At 35.0% G+C, this 23562-nt stretch overlaps 1 protein-coding gene across 2 annotated transcripts in view; it reads right to left on the bottom strand.

Annotated features, from left to right (window-relative positions):
- Nucleotides 1–23562, bottom strand: part of LOC111159173 (diaphanous related formin 2) — a 1005724-nt gene that overhangs the window by 919897 nt on the left and 62265 nt on the right. The window contains exons 4-5 of one of the 2 annotated variants that reach the window (XM_022521608.1): nt 9625–9729; nt 4395–4415 (exon numbers count right to left, since the gene is read on the bottom strand). In XM_022521608.1, coding sequence (XP_022377316.1) covers nt 4395–4415; nt 9625–9729 — 126 coding nt within the window. The remainder of the gene's footprint in view (nt 1–4394; nt 4416–9624; nt 9730–23562) is intronic. The other variant, XM_022521609.1, reaches the window with a different exon arrangement.

The following is a 23562-nucleotide window of genomic DNA, read 5'->3' as shown; positions in this document are numbered from 1 at the left end:
ACATAATCATGTCATTCTTACTTTTTTTCCCACAGAATAGTGATTTTTCCACCTGTGGGTAAATTATTCCTGGCTTATAATGAAATCACATCAATCATTTTAGCCATTTCTATATCTTGTCAATATAATATATTGAGACCACATATGAGTTTATTTTTTTCTAAAAGCCCAATAATAATCTATACTACATAGCACATAGCTTCCAATAAACAGCAAAGCATTCTCCTTTTTCCATCTAACTGAATCTTTCTCAACATTCTTGATCCAGAATAAATCCTATCAAATAGCACACATCTTGAATACTTACCAAAACAAAAAAGGCTGCTCATAGTTTTATCTCATTTTACCATGTAATCTTCATGTTTTTATGTTCTTCATACCAAGTATTTAATAGAACTGAATACATTTAGCAAAAAATGTAATTTAGGCCTACTACTTGCAAGCTTCTTTGCGCATTAAATGCATTAAATATAAACATAAACTTCAAAATCTCCCTGAATTTAGTATTTTTATCCTCTTGTTTAGATGGGGAGACTGGGAATCAGAGAGATTAAGTAATCATCTAAGGACACACAGCTATATAGCATATAGCAGAGTAGGAATCTGAACCCAGGTATATCTATCTCTAAACCCATGACGTCTATGGAAATTTACATGCCTTCATAAGCTCTATACTGTGGACATAAAAAGACAGACCCACAGGGTGACAGTATTATTCAAGGATATACATTACTGTAAACTAAAATAATCTAGGAGTATTATAACAGAAGCCCTTAACAAACACATAATAGAAAGTATAAGATAAAGCAGAGCGTGATTCTTTAAGAAAGTTAAAAATAAAGTGCTACATAAGCACTTTATTTAGAAGCTCATATAAACTACTAGGTAGAAATTGAGGGGGATGACTCAGGGATGGCAATCAGGACAGGCTTCAGGGAGGGCTATAGAGAATGGGCAGAATGTTGACCAAAAAAAAAAAGTTCTATGCCAAAAAGAGATCCTAGAATGAACAAAGTCAGAAGAAAGACTGCATGAGACTTGAGGGGGTGGTTATGTTCAGGTAACAACAGGCAGTTTTCCAGTCTGATTTTTAAAGCAAATTTATAAAGGAAAATAATGAAAAGTAAGGCTGACAGTAGTTAAAGACTGGGAGGGCTTCAAATGCCCCCATTTCTACTTCTAATCAACATTAGAGAGGCAAAAGAAAAGATAGGGTCATGCAGACTTAGTTTATTACGTATTCCATTTTTCTAATTTCAACCTGGTTTTTATATGACTTATTTTTGACCAACATATATAATATCTAGGCAACCATAATAATTAAAGTGGTTATTTCTACAATGTATTCTCTCTGGAACACTTTTATGAAATTCTTATCTGCCATTTTTATCAATGAACACACACTTCTCATCTTTTGAAGACTAATGAGACCATGAAAAATAAGCCCTTTTGTACCTGACTTTCCACCAGAGTGATTTTAATGACTGTTTTCTCACTCCTCACTCTAGTCTCAAAAAACAACAAAGAAAAATCTTCCCCCTTAAGGCACCCCTCCCACCTAAACTCTAGAACTAATCCCTCATCATTTCCTCTAGAACCTGATAACCATAGTTTCCTCCCTTTATTGCAGGATATGTGATGCAAATTCCAATGTGAGAAACAGGTCATAGATAAAACATTGGTGTAAAACAGTTTATATTGAAGATCAATCATAATATCCATCTAATTACATTGTCTTTCAAAAACACTCTCAGACAAGATGAAACTTTTCCATGAACCATATATAGCCCGTTAGTCTGCCACTTGTACCTATACGGCCAATATTTACCTCTCCCTTACATTAGACCTAGTATTTTATGTAAATGAGCTACTGGGGAAGAAAGACATGTAAATGATTTATTATTAAAATATGTTCAATATTATACTAAGGCTATATGGTGGTGCTATGGAAAGGAAGGAGTTATCTAAGACAAATTCTCCTAAGATTGACATGATACTTAATCCTGATAGATATTTAGGAGCTTTCTAGGCACCTTAAAGAAGAAAAGGGCATTCTAGCTCCAAGAAAGAGAATGTGATTGATTTAGATAGAGATATTAAAAGAGTAGGATGTTAAGGAATTGTCAAGTGTTCCTGTACAAACAGAGGGCAGGGCACATGTGAGAATTGAGATGGAGATGAAATTAGAAAAAGGAGCAGGGATAAGATTGCAAAGGGCAATAGAAAGCTATTTGAAAGTTTTAAGCAGGGAAATCAGCATGATCTGTTTAACAGTGTCAAACATGCATGGCCAGGGTGAGAGAGTGGATACCAGGAGACTACTTAGGGGGCTACGGCAATTACAGATGTGTTTAATGATGAGTCTAAACTAAAGAAGCAACAGTATGAGTAATTAGGGGACAGAGTTGAGAGTTATCTAAGAGAAATGGTAAGAGAACTTCAGAATATGGAGAAATCGTACTATTTCACCAGCTCTGGCAAAAGCCATGCAGAGACCAGGCTAGCTTCAGCTCACATTAAAATAAGCTCAAGATTCCCTTATAGGCCAAAACCCTATTTAACCCCACCCTCCCACATCTAGCCCCAGTTTAGTACAGGTCCTCCCTGATTCACACAAAAGTCTCCTAGGTAGCCCTGGAAACAAATCTCTCTTCATCCTAATCTAGTATTCCTCAAAGTATGCTCTTCAGCCTACCTGAAGAAGCCTACCTGATCTCCTATGGTGATTGATAAATATGCAGATATCTTGGCCCTATCCTAGACCCTAGGAGAGACAAAACTTGCATTTTTATAGACTTTCTAACTTGAGAACCATTGGCCTAATCCAGCCTACCTATACTAGTATCAAATTTGTTTTTTTTAAACTCTGCTTTCCTCAAGTCACTTTCCTGTTTAAACAACTTCTACTCTTCTAACTGGACTTCCAATATCCTCTTTCAATTTGATTTTTCAAGCTTTCCAATATACACTCTTTGTTCCAACAACAATCAACTTCATCTCTTGCTTGCCTTTTCTCCGCTCCCTACCCACACAGTTTGGTTCTTTCTCTAGGCCTTTGGATTGAGTATTATTTTCACAATCTTAGAGCTTCTTTGTTGTCTCATCTCCCTTATCAAATCCCAGCCATCAAAATTAAGGATTCTTAAAAGCCCAGTTTAAGTCCAGAAACATGCATGGAGTTCTCTCTAATTACTCTACGCCTACTTCTCTCTCCTGCTTATGAATTCCTAAAACACAATCAGCATGCACAACTTAAGGACTGATTCTTTCCTCATATATTAGTAAAACTGTTAAGATCTTATCCTTATTTTCTAGTCATCAATGAACCTAACACTGTTCTTGGCACATAATAAGCACTAAAGAAATACTTGCTGATGTTTGAAATTACCCCCAAAAGACTGATGGCTTTTTGTCCATGGATGTCACATAAATTCAAAGAGGAAAAAAAAGACTAACTCAACTTTTAAAAGCAAAACAAGTATTATACACATTCACTATTCTGAATACTATGGTACTTAATAATGTTAAAGATAATATTTTCTGCCCTGTTCTCTAAATACAGACTGTTTAGTCATGAAGACAAGGTATTCACAAATACGTCTCAATTACCCAGGCCTCAGGTCATGATTCCAAGGTCCTGGGATCAAGCTCAGCACCGGACTCTGCAGTCAGCGCAGTGTCTGCTTAGGTTTCTTTCTCTCCCTCTCCCTCTGCCCCTTCTTCCACTAATGTACTCCTTCTCTAAAATAAATAATCTTAAAAAAAACTCTCTAAAATACATAATCTTAAAAAAAATCTCTAAAAGACAGCAATAGAAAGAACCTTAAAAAATAATGTATACCAATCACTTCAATTTATCAATTTAATATCTGAACCTCAAAGAAATTACATGACTTGTCCAAAGTCACACAGCCAATTAGTACCATCTAACAAAGACAAAGACCTAGACCTCGTGACTGCACATCAAAGGCTGTTTTCATTATACTATGTGCTCAATGACACTAAAATCCAAGTAAGATACATTAATAAGAATCACTGCCAACATAAACCAACCTATTAGGAGTCTCTCCCTGCCATCCTAAGACACTGAGGTAAAAACATCCAATTTCATCAGAATCATAAAATCATAAACACAGGTAGAACTCTAAAAAAAATAAGTAAAACTTTCTAAGACAAAATATACAAGCATATTCCAATTCTAAACATTTCCAAAAACCACAGGAAAAATAGTTACCATAGCTAAATACACATCACCTGATCTTAATCATCTTGCTACTTTGGTAAAATATACTCCAAAAGAAAAACCAAACATATAAAATAATATAAGCAAAAATCACTCAATTCCCAAAAGCACAAATTCATCCCTAGGGGGAAAACACATCTTTTGTACTCACCATAACTTTACTTCCAACTATCTGCATGCAGTGGTCAACGGAGAGTGGTTATGGTGTAAAAAAAAAGAATAGCAACAGTATTAGTACTCTGAAGTTTTCACAGAAGTTAAGTGTTTAGTCAATTAGTAAATAGCTAAACCTATGTATACTTTCAACACTTTAGATCTAGAGGCTAAAACAAATATACCAGTATTAATTTCTACCATATTCAAAACATGTAAAGTCTGCAGAATAAGAATTACCAAATAAAAGAGTATTACTGTTTGAGGATTTTTTTTAAATGTACTGTCATGGGCTTATATACTATGATCTAAATCTTAAGTAATGTAAAATTAAGTGTAACCAGGCATCAGATATTTTATCAGCCTCACAGCCACTCAAAAAAATTAGCAGTAGAAAACTGAATTTTTTCCAATGTTTTTCTTTCCTTGTTATAACAAATACAATATTAAGGATGAAATAAGGCATCTTAGAATATAAATGGTGCATTTAAAGCCATACACATTATAAATTGCAAGTTGAAAACTGGAATATTTTATATTATTATTTTAAGGTTTTTAATACTATTTTATATTATACTTGAAAATTATAAAGAAGATAGATTGCTTGTGATTCTAGTTTTCTAGGTTATCCTAGCATTTGTATTATAAGATGAGATAATATAATATAACATGAAGACAAAGAAGCAGTTATATGTATAAACATGCATATATTCATAGGGAGGAAACAGTTCAAAACCTGAAACTTTGATTGAGCTTTCCTAATAGTTAAGAGATAACAGAATTTCTGAGAAGCTGAATTGTGTTTAAGAAAGCAAGAAGTGAAATCACAGTTCTAAGATAATTTAATGCCAAACCCCAATTATAAATCAAATTGTTGTTATCAAATTCTTACAGTTAAATATCAAGCAATGTCCAAAAAAGAATTAATGCAGTTAGTTAGATAATAACTGACAGCCATTATTATCAGTATGTGTTCTATTTTCCAGCTAGTACTTTTTTTTCCAGCTAGTACTTTAAAAAGAAAAATAAAATATTGAAATGCCAGGAAGAATCCTAAATTAAACAGGATACCACAAGACACAAAAAGATATTGACAGTTGCCAAGCAAATTATTTCAGAGGAATCCATGAATCTCCAAACAGAGAAGCAGCTTTCTTAAATATTCATTCAACAGACTATTTGTAGGCAGTGATTATTTAGCTAAATAAAAGCCTCTTTGGTGCCATTAACAGTCTTCCGAATTGAAAGATATGCTATCGACCTAAATTATTTCTCAACCAAAAAGACAGAGGTCTTATTTGTTCCTTGTTTATTTAGCACAGACATGAGACTAAAACAAGAACGCAAGCCTGTCTTAATTTGGCAGTTCTATACTCAATGAAACAACCAAAATATAGCCCATTATTAATTCATTATGATTGCAAAATGATTCCATTTAGCTAAAACTCATACAATGAACAGATTAGATTGGCCAAGGGAAGCTAAAAGGAACAGGTCTGGTCATGTTTGAATTCAGTTGTTTACCTGAGAAAGAAAGTATCTGCTGATGGCAAAAGCAAAACTGTAATACATGTATACACAGAGAAAGACATACTGTAACTTCCAACTGCTTATTATAGGGGACAATCTAAAAAATTTACAGATGTATTTGTTGTCACTATTTTAAATTATTTCCTATTGAGATTTTTTTTAATCAACGATACCTATCAATGTGTCATTTGTCTTAAAAACGTAACTTTACATATTTTAAAATCTCAACCTCAAAGATTGTGATTTAAGTTAGAAATAAACTAGTTTCTTAATATTCTAATAAAGACACTGGCTTTTGGCAAACCGTTAGGATTTCAGTGACTAATTTATCCTCATGAATGTCTCTATAGTCTGTTAAGCTAGAACATACAAGATCTGCTAAATCACTGATATACTGTGCCTCTTACAGGATTATGAATGGGTATGACAACGTCTGCAATATTAACAAATCTTGGTTTTCCACTATTCAAAATATATCCTGGTGTTTTGAAAATATAAATTCTTTCAGATTATTTGTGGCCAAATTATTCACATATACCAACTACTATAGGTCAGGTCCATAACCACACTTGCTGTAATGAGCAAATGACTCTTCTCCACTCCCTTATTTAAAATTCATTCATCACTGACAGAGTTATTCAAGCCACTTTTTCCTTTAATGTTCACACAATTTAATATTCTCTATTATGGAACTTCAACAAGAAAAAACTAAGCAATAGTTTTTCATCATTATCTTTTAATTTCCTATGTATTTTTATTCCATGATTATTTTAGCCAATTATATAACAAAAGACTTATCTGTTTTAGAAACAGGTTTTGAGCAAATACCTACATATCAGTTTCATCTTGCTTTATTGTCTTTACCCAGGAACCCAGGAGAATGATGGACATTTTCTCTTGAGTTCATATTTTGTTTTCAATTCTATGCAAAATGACTAATACAGGTGTTAAAGGGAGAAATGTACAATTTATGTTTAAACAAACTATACTTCTCACATGTTTTATATGTGACTATAAAACATTATCCATCAGAACACTAGCCCCTAACTTTGTTTTTACTTCAAGATTAAAGTTTTGACTACTTATAAAGTAGTAATTACAAATTATACAAAAATTATAAATTTTCATAAAGTGATACAATCATATCTACTTTAAATGAAGAAACTTTTTCTAAATTAATGTTATGTTAGTCACCATACATGAAACATTTTTTTAAGATTTATTTATTTCAAAGACAGCACATGCATGAGCGAGTCAGGGGATGTGGTGAGGGAGAGAGACTCTCAAGCGGACTCCACACTGAGTGTGGAGCTGGATGCCAGATTCAGTCTCACCACCCTGATATCATGACCTCAACCACAACAAAGAGTCAGAGGTTTAACCGACTGAGCCACCCAGGCACCCCAACAAAGGAACATTTTTATCAGTGATAAATATAATGAAAAATTAAGCAAAAGAGTGGAAGATATACCAAGCATGTCTAAACCCTACTGAAAGATAGCAGGATGGAAACCTTGTTACACATAGGTAAGCAGCCATATATTAAACAAATATTATTATAATGATCATGAAGAGGTCAAAGATAAGTGGACTGCTTGTCAGTGAATGGCATCCCTCTCACCTTCAAAAGGAAAGTACATAATGAATTTTCTTGGTTTTAACAACAGAAAACACAGTACTAATTCATGTCTCCCCAAGGTAAGAAAGCTTTAAAACATATTTATCAACAGGCTTTCTTTCATTGTAACATTTGGTCCATGAAAAAATATTATCAAATAAAATGTATAATCTTAAAACTCTAATGAAAGAGCTATAGGTGTCATACATGTCAGGTGCTCATACGTGTGCTGAATGAAACAAACAAGGGTCATATACTAAATAGTTATAGTACTGATTTTGAGGCTAATACCTGAAACAGAATTTCCATGTCTTTTGAGAAACATTCAATTCTCATCTTTCAAATAAAGCAATTCAAGAGAACTCATCCAACATTTACATAAATTTTAGCATTTTAATGTGAAAAATGAGTATATAACATAAATGTATATATCTGGTCAGCTGAAAACAATATGAGAATAAATATAAACAAGTTCTACATAGAGTTAAAATCAAAAGGTTAAAGAATAAGAGCTTTGCATAAACCTCGTTATATTCAGTCCCACTTGCATAAACACAAACAAATGAGCCAGAAACACTAATAAAATCTTATCATTAAAAAACACCATATGATTACTCATATATTATCTATACTTTGCATTCAGATTTAGTTATATAGATTTACTAGTGTATTTTCCTTTAGGTATTTGAAAAATAACACTAAATGTATGCCCTACATTTCCTAAAGCATTTTACTATTAACAGTAACTTGAGTGCAAAAATGAGAAGAGATTCATCACAATTTCAAAGTAAAACCCTATGCATCACCAAATTCTAATTGAAAACAACACTCATGGCAAATTTCACTTATCACTTGAAACATATTCCTGCCCTTGGATACCAAAAGCAAATTAAAAAACATGCTGTTGCTCTGCTCTGGCAGAGCTGGAATGTGTTATGTTTAAATAGTTCAGCATTCAGATTTAGCTTGTTTAAACTACAATATGAAATCAATACAATTATAGAATTCGGGGCAAAATGCATCAGTAATTGCAGTAATTACTGTATTGAAGTAGCAGTAATAGGATAGCCAAATAATTTTAGAACATATTTTCCAAAGAGGAACTATTTTCTTTACTGGTCAACTTTTTAAATTTAAAGTATGAATTTTTTACATGTAAATTCATGTGTGTGTGTATTATTTATATACATGCACATAATATACATACTATACACATAAAATCAATGCGTTTGTGTGTGTGTGTATGGTATGTGTATGTTCTACACACAAATATATATACATACTGATTTTATGAAGTCTAGTTATATAAAGCTTTCTCCTTACAGAAATCTAAAAAATACATTTCATCATTTCAAAAATATTATTTCTTTTCTTGCAAAAAGAAATCAAACCTGAAGTCTATTTTTGGAAGCACCTTAGGAAGTAATAAGCAAAGCCATATATCCCATTAAAACACTGAAGTTTGTCCTGCTGTAAACAAGTCTTTCCACAGAACTCTACTTTCAAGTCTTTTGAAACACACAGATTTCATTAAACTCCTTCCTATTAAGCACCTCTTTTTTATTAAGCTGTATAATAACAATTATAAGGTAGTTTATACAGTTAGCATCACATAAAACAATGAAAAATAACTAAAACAGCGTATTAAAAATATTGCTAAAAATTTCATGTAAGGAGAAACCAGACATAAAACTTTAATGGAAACTAAACTTGTGACTAGCATATGTTCTTGTCTTCTCCCTCAAAATTCAAAATTTTCATATAACAAACAGTATATTTAGTGGAATACCTACAAATTGCTGTGAATTTTTAAGATACACACAAAACCACTGCCCCAAAACTCAATGGATTAACTCAGAGCCTTCTATCCTTCGTCTGTATTACTTAAAATAATGGAAGTCTCTATAATTATAAGTAGTTTTTAAATACATACTAAATGTGTAAAAAACACATGTGTAAGTTTTTTCTGAATAGGCTATGAGTACAGTGAGGCAAGAACTTGAAGATCTGAGGTTTGTTTATTTTTGAGCAGGTAATGCTGAACTCATTACGGTAGTGCCGGGAAAGTGTCACTACTTACAGATTTGGCAGTAGCAGATATGTACTGGACAACCATCTCACGCTTGGTGGTAAAATCTTTGTTTCGTAAAGGAGCTTTACGGTCTTCATTAAGGTTCATGTCTTCCTGTTAGAAAGAAAATCTATTGTGAGCATTTACAAATTTCTGCTTCAGTTTCAAAAGTGATTAATAAATATTAATATTCTCTTTTAAAATATTAAGTCATGCTGTAACTAACAACAATGATCATTTTGGTCGATCCTTCACTATTATTTTTCACTCTGGGTACCATAACATTGTATTAATTTTACCATGTATTCATTCATGGTTCATATCTCTACCTGATCAACTAATGAGCAGAAAGAAAAAATATTTTTAAGCTATTCCACAGAATAAATTGGCAGTTCTGTAGCATACACTAGATAATATTAGCACAGATATTAATTTACCGTGACAGCAAAAATGAATACTTTAATGTTTGGCATATTCTCCCTCGGGATCACTATTATCTAGAAGAACAAATCTGATTTTGTAAACTAACAGGAAATACATACCTATAATATATCATTGAAGAAAAATTATTGAGAAGTTGTTGGATTTGGGAAGCAAAAAAAAAAATCAAAAATATAAGCAGCTGTGTTGGGATGACAAAAACTACTCACTGGAGGAAAAAATATTCAGTTACAAGAATACAGTTTTGAGGTTCAGTAAGTTTTAATTTGGCTGTGAATCTTCTTTTATTATGTAATATACATATATGTAAATTTTCACTAGACCAATTATTTTTCTTCATTTTTAACCTAATATTAACCCTTACAACACATTAAGACACTCATGAGGGGTCACAAAACCAAGCTGGAAATGATGATGACTCAAAAAGCAACATTAGGAGCACTGGGTAGCTCAGTCACTGAGCATCCAACTCCTCAATTTCAGCTCAGGTCATGATCTCAGAGTCATGAGATCAAGCCCCACATCAGGCTCTGTACTCAGCAGGGAGTCTACTTGAGATTCTCTTTCCCTCTGTCCCTCCCCTGACTCATGCTCATTCTCAAATAAATCTTAAAAAAAAAAGCTACATCAAATGAAAAGACAACTTACAGAATGGGTGAAAATGTTTCCAAATCACCTCTGATAAAGGACTTATATCCAGCATATATAAAGAACTCTCACAAATCAATAATTTAAAAAAATACCCAAATACTAATGGACAAATGATTTGAACAGATATTTCTCTAAAGAAGATATACAAATGGCTGGTAAGCACATGATGTTCGACATCATTATTCATTAGAGAAATGCAAATCAAAACCACAATGAGATACCACATCTCACTCCCATTAGGATGGCTAGTATACAAAAAAATGGTAACAAACATTGGTGAGGATATGGAGAAACTGGAGCTCTCACACATTGCTGACGAGAATGTGAAATGATACAGCCACTCCAGAAAACAGTCTAGCAGTTCCTCAAAAAGTTACATATAAAGTAGCCACATGACCCAGCTTATAGTAAAAAATAATGAAGACAGAGGTGCCTGGGTGGCTCAGTGGGTTAAGACTTCTGCCTTCGGCTCAGGTCATGATCTCAGGGTCCTGGGATCGAGTCCCGCATCTGGCTCTCTGCTCAGCGGGGAGCCTGCTTCCTCCTCTCTGCCTGCCTCTCTTCCTACTTGTGATCTCTGTCAAATAAATAAAATCTTAAAAAAAAATAATGAAGACATAAGTCCACACAAAAATTTGTACATGAATGCTGACAGCAGTAGCATCAAAGAGTGGAAATAGTCCTAAATGCCCATGAAGTGATGAATGGATAAACAAATGTGGTATGTCCAGACAATAGAATATTCAGTCATAAAGAATGAAGTACTGATAAATACCATCGCATGAATGAAACTTGAAATCACATCATGCTAAAGAACTCTCACAAATCAATAATTTTAAAAAATACCCAAATACTAATGGACAAATGATTTGAACAGATATTTCTCTAAAGAAGATATACAAATGGAAAAAAGAAAAAAAGAAACCAGTCACAAAAGACAACATATTATATGATTCTATTTATACTAATTGCCCAGAATTGGAAATCTATAGAGACAGAAAATAGATTAGTGGCTGCCAGGGGCAAGGGAGGGGGAATGGGAGGATTGCAGTGTGCCTGCTGATAAGTATGGGTGGGTTTTTTTGAAGTTGATTGTTGTGATAGCTTTATCACTCTGAATATACTAAAAAACACACTGAAGTGTATATTTTAATAGTGAATTTTATGGTATGTGAGTTGTATTTCAATTTTTTAAAAATCAGTATTTTTTATCATTTTATTCTCTTCATAATTCTAGCCATTACTATCTTTTTAATCAAGGAAAGTTATGAACAAAAAAAAATTAACTCATATGTAAGAACACAAGGGGGAAAAAGGATCCATGAAAAGAAATCAAGCTGCATCTATCTACAGAATACCAACTTCACTGACAGCAAGAATCCTTTGATCTATATTTGCATGCATTGTAGTGACTCCTATGATCTGTTCAGTCAACAACTGTAAATTCCGCTTATATATACAAAGGATTCTCCTTACTAACCACCTGGGTCACTGGGTCACCCCTATCTTTCCTATCTTATTTCCTTATTTCTCATTTGAATATCAGCCTTCTGACTTGAAGACAGAAGACCTTTTTCCCTCTCTCAGACTAGATCCAGCACTGTTGAGTCAAATCAGATCAGAGAAACAAGGCTAGATAGCACTTTTAATGTAGTTCACAGATGCTCATCTATGCTCAGAGTTGATTTCAACTAACAGAAAACCTACTACCTCTCAGGCAGTCCATCCCATATTAGGGAAGTTTAATTTTTCCCAAGTTTTTCTTTGGAAGACTAAATATACAACAGAACAGAACAGCGAAGTTAAAGTAGCAGGACTGTGTCATTATTTTTTCTTCCCTACTTTCTAAATATTGACTCACTTATTTACTGGACATGTGCCATGCACCAAGGACTATGCCAGGCTGGCTAGGGGAATGCAAATTGAAAGAAAGCTTGTACCCACAAGTCAAATGAATTCTTTATGAAGCATTTAGACAATGCCTGATACTTAGTAAATGCTATCTTTGTTAAATAAATAAAAATAATTCATGGTCTAGTAGGGAAAAGATACATGCAAACCACTGTAACAGAGGCATGTATATGATGCTGTGGGAACACAGAGGAGAGATAGAAAGATCAAAGATGTCTTTACCAGGATCTGGGTCTTACAGGCTGAGAAAAATCTTAGTGAAGTCAAGGAGACTAGCAAGGTAACCACTGTGTCTTCGGTCATATTTGGTTGCTCAACAGCATTTAAACATGCTCTCTACATTTTAATACATCTTCACAGTACCAGTCCCACCTAACCAAGGAAGAATCCATAAAAACTGTATCTGTCAGACTCCCTTATAACTAGAGTACAGACATGTGATTTAGTTTCCACCAATGAAATATATTTATAGGATGTATAGATTCAGAAACAAACTATATAAAGAAGCAAGCCTCAAGTAAGCCATCCATTCTGCTGAGATGGGTGGCAATACATAGGAGATATGGTTATGGAATAGTTGGCAGCAGCTGCATGTTTTTCACCATGACGGTTTGACCAAGTAGTTCTGGGATGGCAACAGCTCCTACATTGGACTAAATTTTAGTTGTGTGGTTCTGAAAGTTACTCCCATAGTATTATCTGAAGCCTGTTTCTGCAACGCTCCTAATTCAAGAGCTACCTAGTATCTCTAAATAATAGTTATATATAACTAGCCAGAACAGATTCTCCATGTTCAGTAATTTGGGCTACTGAAGTAATTCCAGTGACTAGTGATAAAAGCCTGAATGAACTAAGGGAGATGGTAGTCAGACTGGACAGAGATTAACAAGCTCAAGAACCATATAAATGTTACCTGAAGGCATCATTCTCTCCTTCAGGCTAAAGTATGCCTATCTTAGTTTCATTTGACATGGCACAGTGTCCATATTTATTTTCCTCAAATACTCTGAGGTTTGATAAATGCAAGGAAGGAAATGCACTTCCATCATCTTGAAATACTTCACCTCTTTTAGTTCAGCCTCTGATTTTATGACCTTACTGGCCAGTGCATCATTCTGCTGACTCATAGTGTTTGTTTCCATCAAGATCACCAAGCACTGCTCACGTACGCTAAGCTAGGTTTCTAGAGCCTCAAAATATTCTGGTTAAATTATAGTCTCCTACAAATGGGGTTAGCATGAATCTGCACACCCCCCCCCCAAGGAGAATCAACTCTGAAATGCTAACAAGATTGAGTGTCTGTATCTGTACACCTCACAGCCAGGCCTAACAGTGTGGTAGTGTCTCTAGGTAGAGTTGACTCTCCTCCCCCTATGTCTACGCTGTAATGAGCCTCCATTCAATTTTTGATGATATACTGCTAAGATCAAGCCATCAGAGTAGAATCATGGAAGCAGGCAGATAAGAATATGAGATTATAAATCTCAAAAGAATGCTCTCAGGTTTAAGTGTGATCATGCACATTAAGCCTGGTATATATTAACTAGCCTTCAAAGAATGCTTTAATAAATAATAATAATAATGCAAGATTGTTTCTAGATTTCCTACATACTCTATGCTATTACACGTTTCCATTACTTTGTTCATACTGCTGTTCTCTCTGCTTAGAATGCTATCATCTTGGGACGCCTGGGTGGCTCAGTTGGTTAAGCAGCTGCCTTCGGCTCAGGTCATGATCCCAGCGTCCTGGGATCGAGTCCCACATCGGGCTCCTTGTTCTGTGGGGAGCCTGCTTCTCCCTCTGCCTCTGCCTGCCACTCTGTCTGCCTCTGCTCGCTCTCTCTCTCTGACAAATAAATAAATAAAAATCTTAAAAAAAAAAAAAAAAGAATGCTATCATCTTCACCACCCTCTCCCTCTAATAACTCTTACCCCGTCTTATTCCACTAAGCCCACCCAAATCCTTATCTGGTCAACTCTTAATCCTTCCAATTAACTTCAGAGTTCCCTCCTGAAATATCTTACTTAGGAATTACTATCTACATCCTATTCTTCCATATTAATTTGTATATTACAGCACTTAAACTAAAACTATCTGATAAATCCATCTCCCCTAAACTCTAAGCTAACTTGAAGGCAGAAACTGGGTCTTTTTTTTTTTTTATTTTCATACTCCCAGCAAAGACCATATTTCCTGGAATGACTAAGCATTTAATAAATATTTGTTGAACCAATGTGGTGTTTAGGAGCTTTTCTCTAAATATTTTAATTTGTTTTACAGCTACTGACATTTTTTACTCTTATAAATTTGCCATATAGGTTGACCGGGAATAGATACCATTCATATGAATAAAAGAGACCATAATAACTCATTTTATTCTTATAGAAATAAGATGCATACTGCTCATTAGGCAGCTAATATTTCCAAATCATTAACTCCAACCTTATAATCATTAAACTAAACAGAGCAAAACTCGTAACTCAGTATTAATTCAATACAATGTAACTGAATATGAAACTCTTCTAAACTCACTAGTTCTTACAGTACTCAAAACACAAAAGTGAGCTTTCAGTGTAACTACTTCTACAATACATGAGAAGAATATAGTATTTTGTAGTTTCAAAAAATGTTGTCTGAAGTCTAAATAACTGACCACTTATATTTTCAAAGCCGTATTTATAAACACAAAACCATTTTTTATCCTTCCATTTAAGCCATGATGCAATGTCCCCATTAAAGATAAATTCACTTCTTCAGCAAATAAACATCATATTCTTTTTTTTAAAGATTTTTATTTATTTATTTGAAAGAGAGAGATCACAAGCAGGCAGAGAGAGGAAGGGAAGCAGGCTCCCTGCTGAGCAGAGAGCCCGATGCGGGGCTCGATCCCAGGACCCCGGGATCATGACCTGAGCCGAAGGCAGAGGCTTAACCCACTGAGCCACCCAGGTGCCCCTAAACATCATATTCTTAAAGTTATTACAGAGGAGCCATATGAGAATAGAGTCAAATGAGGCTAAAAGTCATACCAGCTGCCTATTTTCATATTCATTCATTAATTCATTCTCTCACTCACCTTTTCCCATCCCCTCTCATTTTTCCTCTCTTCACTCATAAATTTTTAAATGTGACAGTATAATTTTGAAAACTTTCTTTTATTCCAAAATCATTTTTTAACTTTTCCACTATTTTTCCTATTGTGCATTATGAGAAGTAAAAGTCAACCTTTTACATTTTTACATTTGTTCTTCCCTTCAAGAGAGACTACTTGTTCTTTCTTTCTATAAATTTGTTAAAAATTTCTATGTATGTTCTATACTCTGTTTCTATTTCTGTAATATGTCTTAATCCCAGTTTAAAGCTGTATTATCTACGTGCTCTTTTAAAATCTGAACTTGACTTCACCATCAAATGCTTGCCTTCCTCCTTGTGCTTCTCAGTAATTATTCAAATACTCTTTCACTTCCATGTTGAGGGAAACTGTACCCCTGAATGGAATGAACCAATGATATGCTAGTACCTAAAAATATGCCTTAGCATAAATAATGATTATAGTTTTGATTTTATAGAATTTGTTTAATTATCTTTTCTAAACATTTCATAATTCCTCCACCTTCTATGAACTAGAAAGGATAAAACATTTCTAAAACTCTAATAAAATTATCAAGAATTTGCTCCATAATTAAAGTCGGCCAATTCTACCTGGCATTAAATAACTACCTCATGTTTTCAAAAGATCCAGTTAACTTTATCTATATAGACTGCAGTCATTTAACATACAAAGCTCAGATGGAAAACAAAGGGAAAAAAATTGTCTAATTATATTGTCTCTGCAAATAGTATAAAGTCAAAAGCAAGAAAAAAGCATTATATTAAATGAATGTTGTTGAGTATGGCACAAGAACTCTTCATCTATTTCTGCTTTCAGATCTTATTGGAGAGACGTAATTTTAATACTTACATACACCACTTTACTATCAGGATGGTTAATTCAGGATATATGCTGGATATTAGAAAACATAAACATTATTTTTACTTTTCCATAATCCTTAATTCTGCAACAGTGGTTTCCACAGTCTAGAGACCACATAATGGATCCACTGCAATTTGTGAAAGATATAAACATTTTATTTAAAAAATACAAGAAATAAGGTTTACTATTTAACATGGTAAAAATGAAAGAATCAATGAATCCACAGGCCCAAATGGTACATGAGGGATCTTAGGGCAAGAGTAAGATAGTCACAATGCACATCTGTTCACTGTCAGTGTACTGCAACATACTGCAGCTTCCATGTACTTGGCAAAATGGATTTATGCGTTATTTTATCTAGTTTTAACTAAACCAACCATCAAAAATAACAAAAATGGAAAAGTGGTATTCAAAGAGTCTTGCAAAGACAAAAGACTGAAGATAATAGCAAAAATGCAAGCATAAGGAAACAAGAAAATGCTAGACTGTTACATACCCTACTCCTAAGTCTGAACCTTCCATTCATCATATCGTATGATAAAAATCATGAAAATCTAAGGCTAATAACCTAATACCACAAGATAAAAAATTATATGTAGTCATTTGAAATATGGATATATATCATTTTCAATGATGACTCCCATTTTATGTGCATACTGTAGCTTAAAATATTAGGTAATGATAGTACAAAGCCACCTCAAATTAGCAGACCACTTAAAAGCCAACCATTCAGAGCATGAAGAGAGCTTTTTCAATTTTCTCAGCAATAATTAAAATCATGTGATACTCAATCCAGCACTTGAGTGCAGTTTTCTAGACTTAAAGACATACATTTAGAAGCTTCTTTTGGACTTTTTCTTTCATTAATAGCAAAAGACAAAAGTCCAGTGACATTGGGGAAAATCTTGGTAGAAGCTGAAGAAATACATGCAAAACAACAGGGCATTAAATTAAAACACGTTCCTTTGTCAGCAAATACTGTCAGAAGACCCACAGAAATCATTGCTAAAACAAGTAGAAAAATAACTCAGTGCGGGAAATTTATCACAAAGTTGAATTAAAATATTTTTTTAAACAACTCAGCTTAAAATATTTGCTAGATTATTTCAATAGTGAAATATAGAAAATACTTTTCTTTGAGTTAGTAATGGAACAAAAAAATATTATAAATATAAATGATTTACTTAAAAAAAGATATGTTATGAAAAAAACTGTGAGAACGATTCCTAAAAAAGGTTACCCCACATGTAAAATTTAAGCCAACCCAAGAAAGAAAACTGAAAACAAAGTCCACAAAGTGCTACAGAGTCAAGAATGTAGTTCTTTTTAATTAAAGCAAGATATTTCAAATAATGTAGAATATTTATAGTATCTTGAAATGAGATAGGAAGTAAGCATGAAAACATACTGTACCTCACAGATATGTCTAGTTATCTCGACAAAATACTTAAAAACTGCTGAAATTTAGCATGACAGGCATTTTTTATTCATCAAAACACTAATAATCCCTTAAAACTTTAACAATTAGTAAGAAAGTAACTGCTTTTCAAATAAATGTCACTTTAAAAAGAAACACATTGGCAGACCCAACTGCCAGATCAGTTTCCATCACCACTGGATGACTCACTTCTTTCTCCTTCTTCCTGGCAGCATTAGATGCAACATTTATAGCAGACATGAGCACCCAAATATGGAGGTGAGGTTCTCTACATCACAAATGTGAAAGTAAAAATGCAGAGACCAAGACCCTTATGAAATTAGTTGAAGCCCATTTTTTTTTAAGATTTTATTTATTTTATTTGACAGACAGAGATAACAAGTAGGCAGAGAGGCAGGCAGAGAGAGAGAGGAGGAAGCAGGCTCCCTGATGAGCAGAGAGTCCGATGCGGGGCTCGATCCCAGGACCCTGGGATCATGACCTGAGCCGAAGGCAGAGGCTTTAACCCACTGAGCCACCCAGGTGCTCCAGTTGAAGCCCATTTTTTAAAGCAAATTTTTTTTTTAAGATTTTATTTATTTATTTGACAGAGAGAGATCACAAGTAGAGAGGCAGGCAGAGAGAGAGGGGGAAGCAGGCTCCCTGCTGAGCAGAGAGAACCTGATGTGGGGCTCGATCCCAGGACCCTGAGATCATGACCTGAGCTGAAGGCAGAGGCTTTAACCCACTGAGCCACCCAGGAGCCCCTTAAAGCAAATTTTGATCCATTCATTTAAAAATATAAAACTGTAACACTCCAAATTAGTTACAAGAATAACTGACTGTCATCAAGGAAGATGGATATTTACAAGTCATGATTCAGCAGAAAACCTCTGCTTGATTCACAGATTGCACTGAGCAAAGTTAGTACTATTATTTAATAAGTGTTGCTAATGATGTTCCTGTTCCACTGGAACCTACATATAGCTGTCAGATCTATATTTCAATTTTAATACACATTAAACCAAATAACCAAATGAAATGAACTTGAACTAAACCTTCTAATTACTTGCTTTTCTAAATAATACACGAAAAATAATGACACACTGGCATTGCTCTCACTAAAAAGTTAATCATAACAGCAAAGGTTTTTGTACCATTACTAAAATTTTAGAGAGGCAAGATGGCAGAGGAGTAGTGGACTGAAAGGACATCAGGTCACAGAAGTTCAGCTAGATAGTTATCAAACCATTCTGAACACCTACAAACTCAACAGGAGATCGAAGAGAAGAAGAGCAGCAATTCTAGGTACAGAAAATCAACCACTTTCTGAAAGATAGGACCTGCAGAGAACTGAATCCGAAGCGATGGGAAGATAGACCAGGGCAGGAGGGGCTGGCTCCTGGCAAGCAGTGGAGCACAAAATCAGAACTTTTAAAAGTCTGCTCCACTGAGGGATAATCACTCCAGAGGATAAGCGTAGGTGGAGCCTTCACAGGGACAATGGGGTCTCAGGACCCAGGGGATCACTGAAAAGAATGAGGGGGTCTGAGTATGGCAGAGCTCCCAGGTATCAGAGAGGGGAAGCCAACTACAGAGACAGAGCAAAGTACTGACCTCCCAGCTTGGGACTACCTTAAACCATGATGCGTGGCACAGTTGGACCACTGCTCTTTAAGCAGGGACCCCACAAGTGGCAGATCCAGGGAGACTCACATTCCTCCTCTGGAGGCAGGAAATCTGCTGAGTTTGGAGACTCCACGGGGATGTGTGCCAGAGACAGAAACACTTGGTCACAGACCGGATGAGCCCAAAGAACAGCCGGACACCAGGGAGACATGAGTGATTGACACCTATTCTCTGAGGTCGCACTGAGGAGTGGGGCCCCGGACTCCCAGCTCCTCTGGGCTGGAGAATGGTAGGCTGTGATTTCCACTCCCATCGTCCAGACCTCTACAAAAAGCATTCAGGGGGGAAAACCTCCCGAGAGCGAACTCAAGCAGATTTCTTAGACTAGCCCCTAGCAAGGGGAATGCAATTCCGTCTTGGGCAAAGACATTTGAGAATCACTACAGATGCCCCTGCCCCAGAAGATCAGCAAGAACATCCAGCGAAGACCAAGTTCACTGATCAAGGAAAACAGCGGAATTCCAGAGGGGGGGAAAGCAAAGCATGGAATTCATAGCTTTCTCCCCAAGATTCTTTAGTCTTCAAAGATAAATTTTTTTAATTTTAATTTTTCCTTATTCTAATTTTTTTTAACATTTCTTCTTTCCTCTTTTAACATTTTTTAAATGATTTATCTTAATAATACCTTTCCTAAAAAAATCTTTTTAAACATTCATTATTATACACATATTATATCCATCATTGGATATAACTTTATTTTTGTATACACATAGGGTTTTTTCCTCTAAAAAATTTTGGCACACAATTTCTTCTAATAGATAAAAATATACCCTAAATATACCACAGGGCTCTGTTCTAGTCTCCAGCATGAGCAAATTCTTGCCACTTTCTTTTTCAAACTAACTTACCAATTCCTTTTTTAAATTCTTTTTTTTAAATTTTCATCTTTATACTCATATTCCATCCCTTCAGCATTTTTAACCTTATTTTTCTATATGTATGTTTTTCTTTAAAATTTTGGGAAGTAGTTTCTTCTTTTTTTTTTCTTAAAGATTTTATTTATTTATTTGACAGACAGAGATCACAAGTAGGCAGAGAGGCAAGCAGAGAGAGGAGGAAACAGGATCCATGCTGAACAGAGAGCCTGATGCGGGGCTCGATCCCAGGACGCTGGGATCATGAGCTGAGCCAAAGGCGGAGGCTTCAACCCACTGAGCCACCCAGGCACCCCGGGAAGTAGTTTCTTCTAAGAGATCAAAATACACCCAAAATCAAGTGGGTGGCTCGATTCTATTCACCAGTCTAACATACATACATAGATATTTTTTTTTTAATTTCTATTTACCCTCTTTGTTCTCACCCCCGTTTCAGGTTTCTTCTGATTTGGTTTGCGTACATTTTTCTGGGGTCCTTGCCACCCTTTCCGTATTATATTCTCTCGTTCATATATTCTTATCTAGATAAAATGACAAGGCAGGAAAGCTCACCACAAAAAAAAAGAAGAGGCAGTACCGACAGGCACCTAATCAGTACAGACATTGGTAATATGTCAGATGGAGAGTTCAGAATGACGATTCACAAGGTGCTAGCTGGGCTCGAAAGAGGCATGGAGGATATTAGAGAAACCCTGTCTGGAGAAATAAAACCCCTTTCTGGAGAAATAAAAGAACTAAAATCTAACCAAGCTGAAATCAAAAAAGCTACTAATGAGATGCAATCAAAAATGGAGTTTCTTACTGGTAAGAAAAATGAAGCAGAAGAGAATATTAGTGATATAGAAGACCAAATGACAGGGAATAAAGAAGCTGAGCAAAAGAGAAGACAAACAACCACTGGACCACGAGGGGAGAATTCAAGAGATAAGTGATACTATAAGCCGAAACATTTTTAGAATAACTGGGATTCCAGGAGAAGAAAAAGAGAGAGGGGACAGAAGGTATCCTGGAGCAAATTATAACAGACAATTTCTCTAATATGGCAACGGGAACAAGCATCAAAATCCAGAAGGCACAGAGAACCCCCCTTAAATCAATAAAAATAGATCCACACCCCAACATCTAATAGTAAAACTTACTAGTCTTGTGACAACGAGAAAATCCTGAAAGCAGTTTGGGACAAGAAGTCCATAACATACAAAGGTAAAAATATTAGACTGGCATCAGACTTCTCCAAGAGATTTGGCAGGCCACAAAGAACTGGCATGATGTATCCAGAGCACTAAATGAGAAACATATGCAGCCAAGAATACTATATCCACCTAGGCTGTCATTGAAAATAAGAGAGATAAAAAGTTTCCAGGACAAACAAAAATTAAAAGAACTTTCAAACACCAAACCAGCCATACACAAAATACTGAAAGAGGTCCTCTAAGCAAAGAGAAATCCTAGGAGACCAGAAAGGAACAGAGACAATATACAGTAACAGTCACCCTACAGGCAACACAGTGGCACTAAATTCATACCTTTTGATAGTTACCCTGAATGTAAATGGGCTAAAAGTCCCAATCAAAAGACACAGGGTATCAGAATGGATAAAAAAACAAAACCCATCAATATGCTGTCTACAAGAAACTCATTTTAGACCCAAAAACACCCCCAGATTTAAAGTGAGGGGGTAAAAAAACAATTTACCATGCTAATGGACATCAAAAGAAAGCTGGGGTGGCAATCCTTATCTCAGATCAATTAGATTTTAAGCAAAAGACTATAATAAGAGATGAGGAAAGACACTATGTCATACTCAGAGGGTCTGTCCAACAAGAAGATCTAACAATTTTAAATGTCTATGCCCCTAATATTGGAGCAGCCAAGTATATAAACCAATTACTAACAAAATCAAAGAAACACATCAATAGTAATACCATAATAGTAGAGGAGTTCAACACCACCCTCACTGAAATAGACAGATCCTCTAAGCAAAAGATCAACAAGAAAATAAAGGCTTTAAGTGACACAATAGACTAGACGGACATCACAGATATATTCAGAACATTCCATCCCAAAGCAACAGAATGCACAGTCTTCTCTACTGCACATGGAACATTCTCCAGAACAGATCACATCCTGGGTCACAAATCAGGTTTCAACCAGTACCAAAAGATTGAGATCATTCCCTGCATGTTTTCAGACAACAATGCTCTGAATCGAGAACTCAATCACAAGAGGAAAGCTGGAAGGAACTCAAATACATGGAGGCTAAAGGGCATCCTACTAAAGAATGAATGGGTCCACCAGGAAATTAAAGAAGAATTGTAAAAAATCATGGAAACAAATGATAATGAGAACACACCTGTTCAAAATCTGTGGACACAGCAAAGGCAGTCCTGAGAGTAAAGTATATAGCCATACAAGACTTTCTAAATAAACAAGAAAGGTCTCAAGTACGCAACCTAACCCTACACCTAAAGGAGCTGGAGAACAGCAAAGAAAACCTACACCCAGCAGGAGAAGAGAAATCAAAATTATCAGAACAGAAATCAATGAAATCGAAACCAAAAGAACAGTAGAAAAAAAAAATCAACAAAACTAGAAGATGCTTCTTTGAAAGAATTAATAAGATTGATAAAACCTGGCCAGACTTATCCAAAAGAAAAGAGAAAGGATCCAAATAAATAAAATCATGAATGATAGAGGAGAGATCACAACCAACACCGAAGAAATACAAATAATTATAAGAACATATTATGAGCAACTATATGCCAGCAAATTTGACAATCTGGAAGAAATGGATGCATTCCTACAGACATAAAAACTGCCAAAACTGAACCAGGAAGAAATAGAAAACCTGAACATACACATAACCAGTAAGGAGATTGAAGCAGTCATCAAAGATCTCCCAACAAACAACAGCCAAGGGCCAGACGGCTTCCCAGGGGAATTCTACCAAACATTTAAAGAATTAATACCTGTTCTCCTGAAACTGTCC

This window comes from Enhydra lutris, unplaced genomic scaffold (genome assembly GCF_002288905.1).
Source record: "Enhydra lutris kenyoni isolate GAN:26980312 unplaced genomic scaffold, ASM228890v2 scaffoldscaffold67, whole genome shotgun sequence".
NCBI classification, from domain to species: Eukaryota; Metazoa; Chordata; class Mammalia; order Carnivora; family Mustelidae; genus Enhydra; species Enhydra lutris.
Note: the sequence above shows the minus strand (reverse complement) of the source record. Positions and strands in the feature narration are given on the sequence as shown.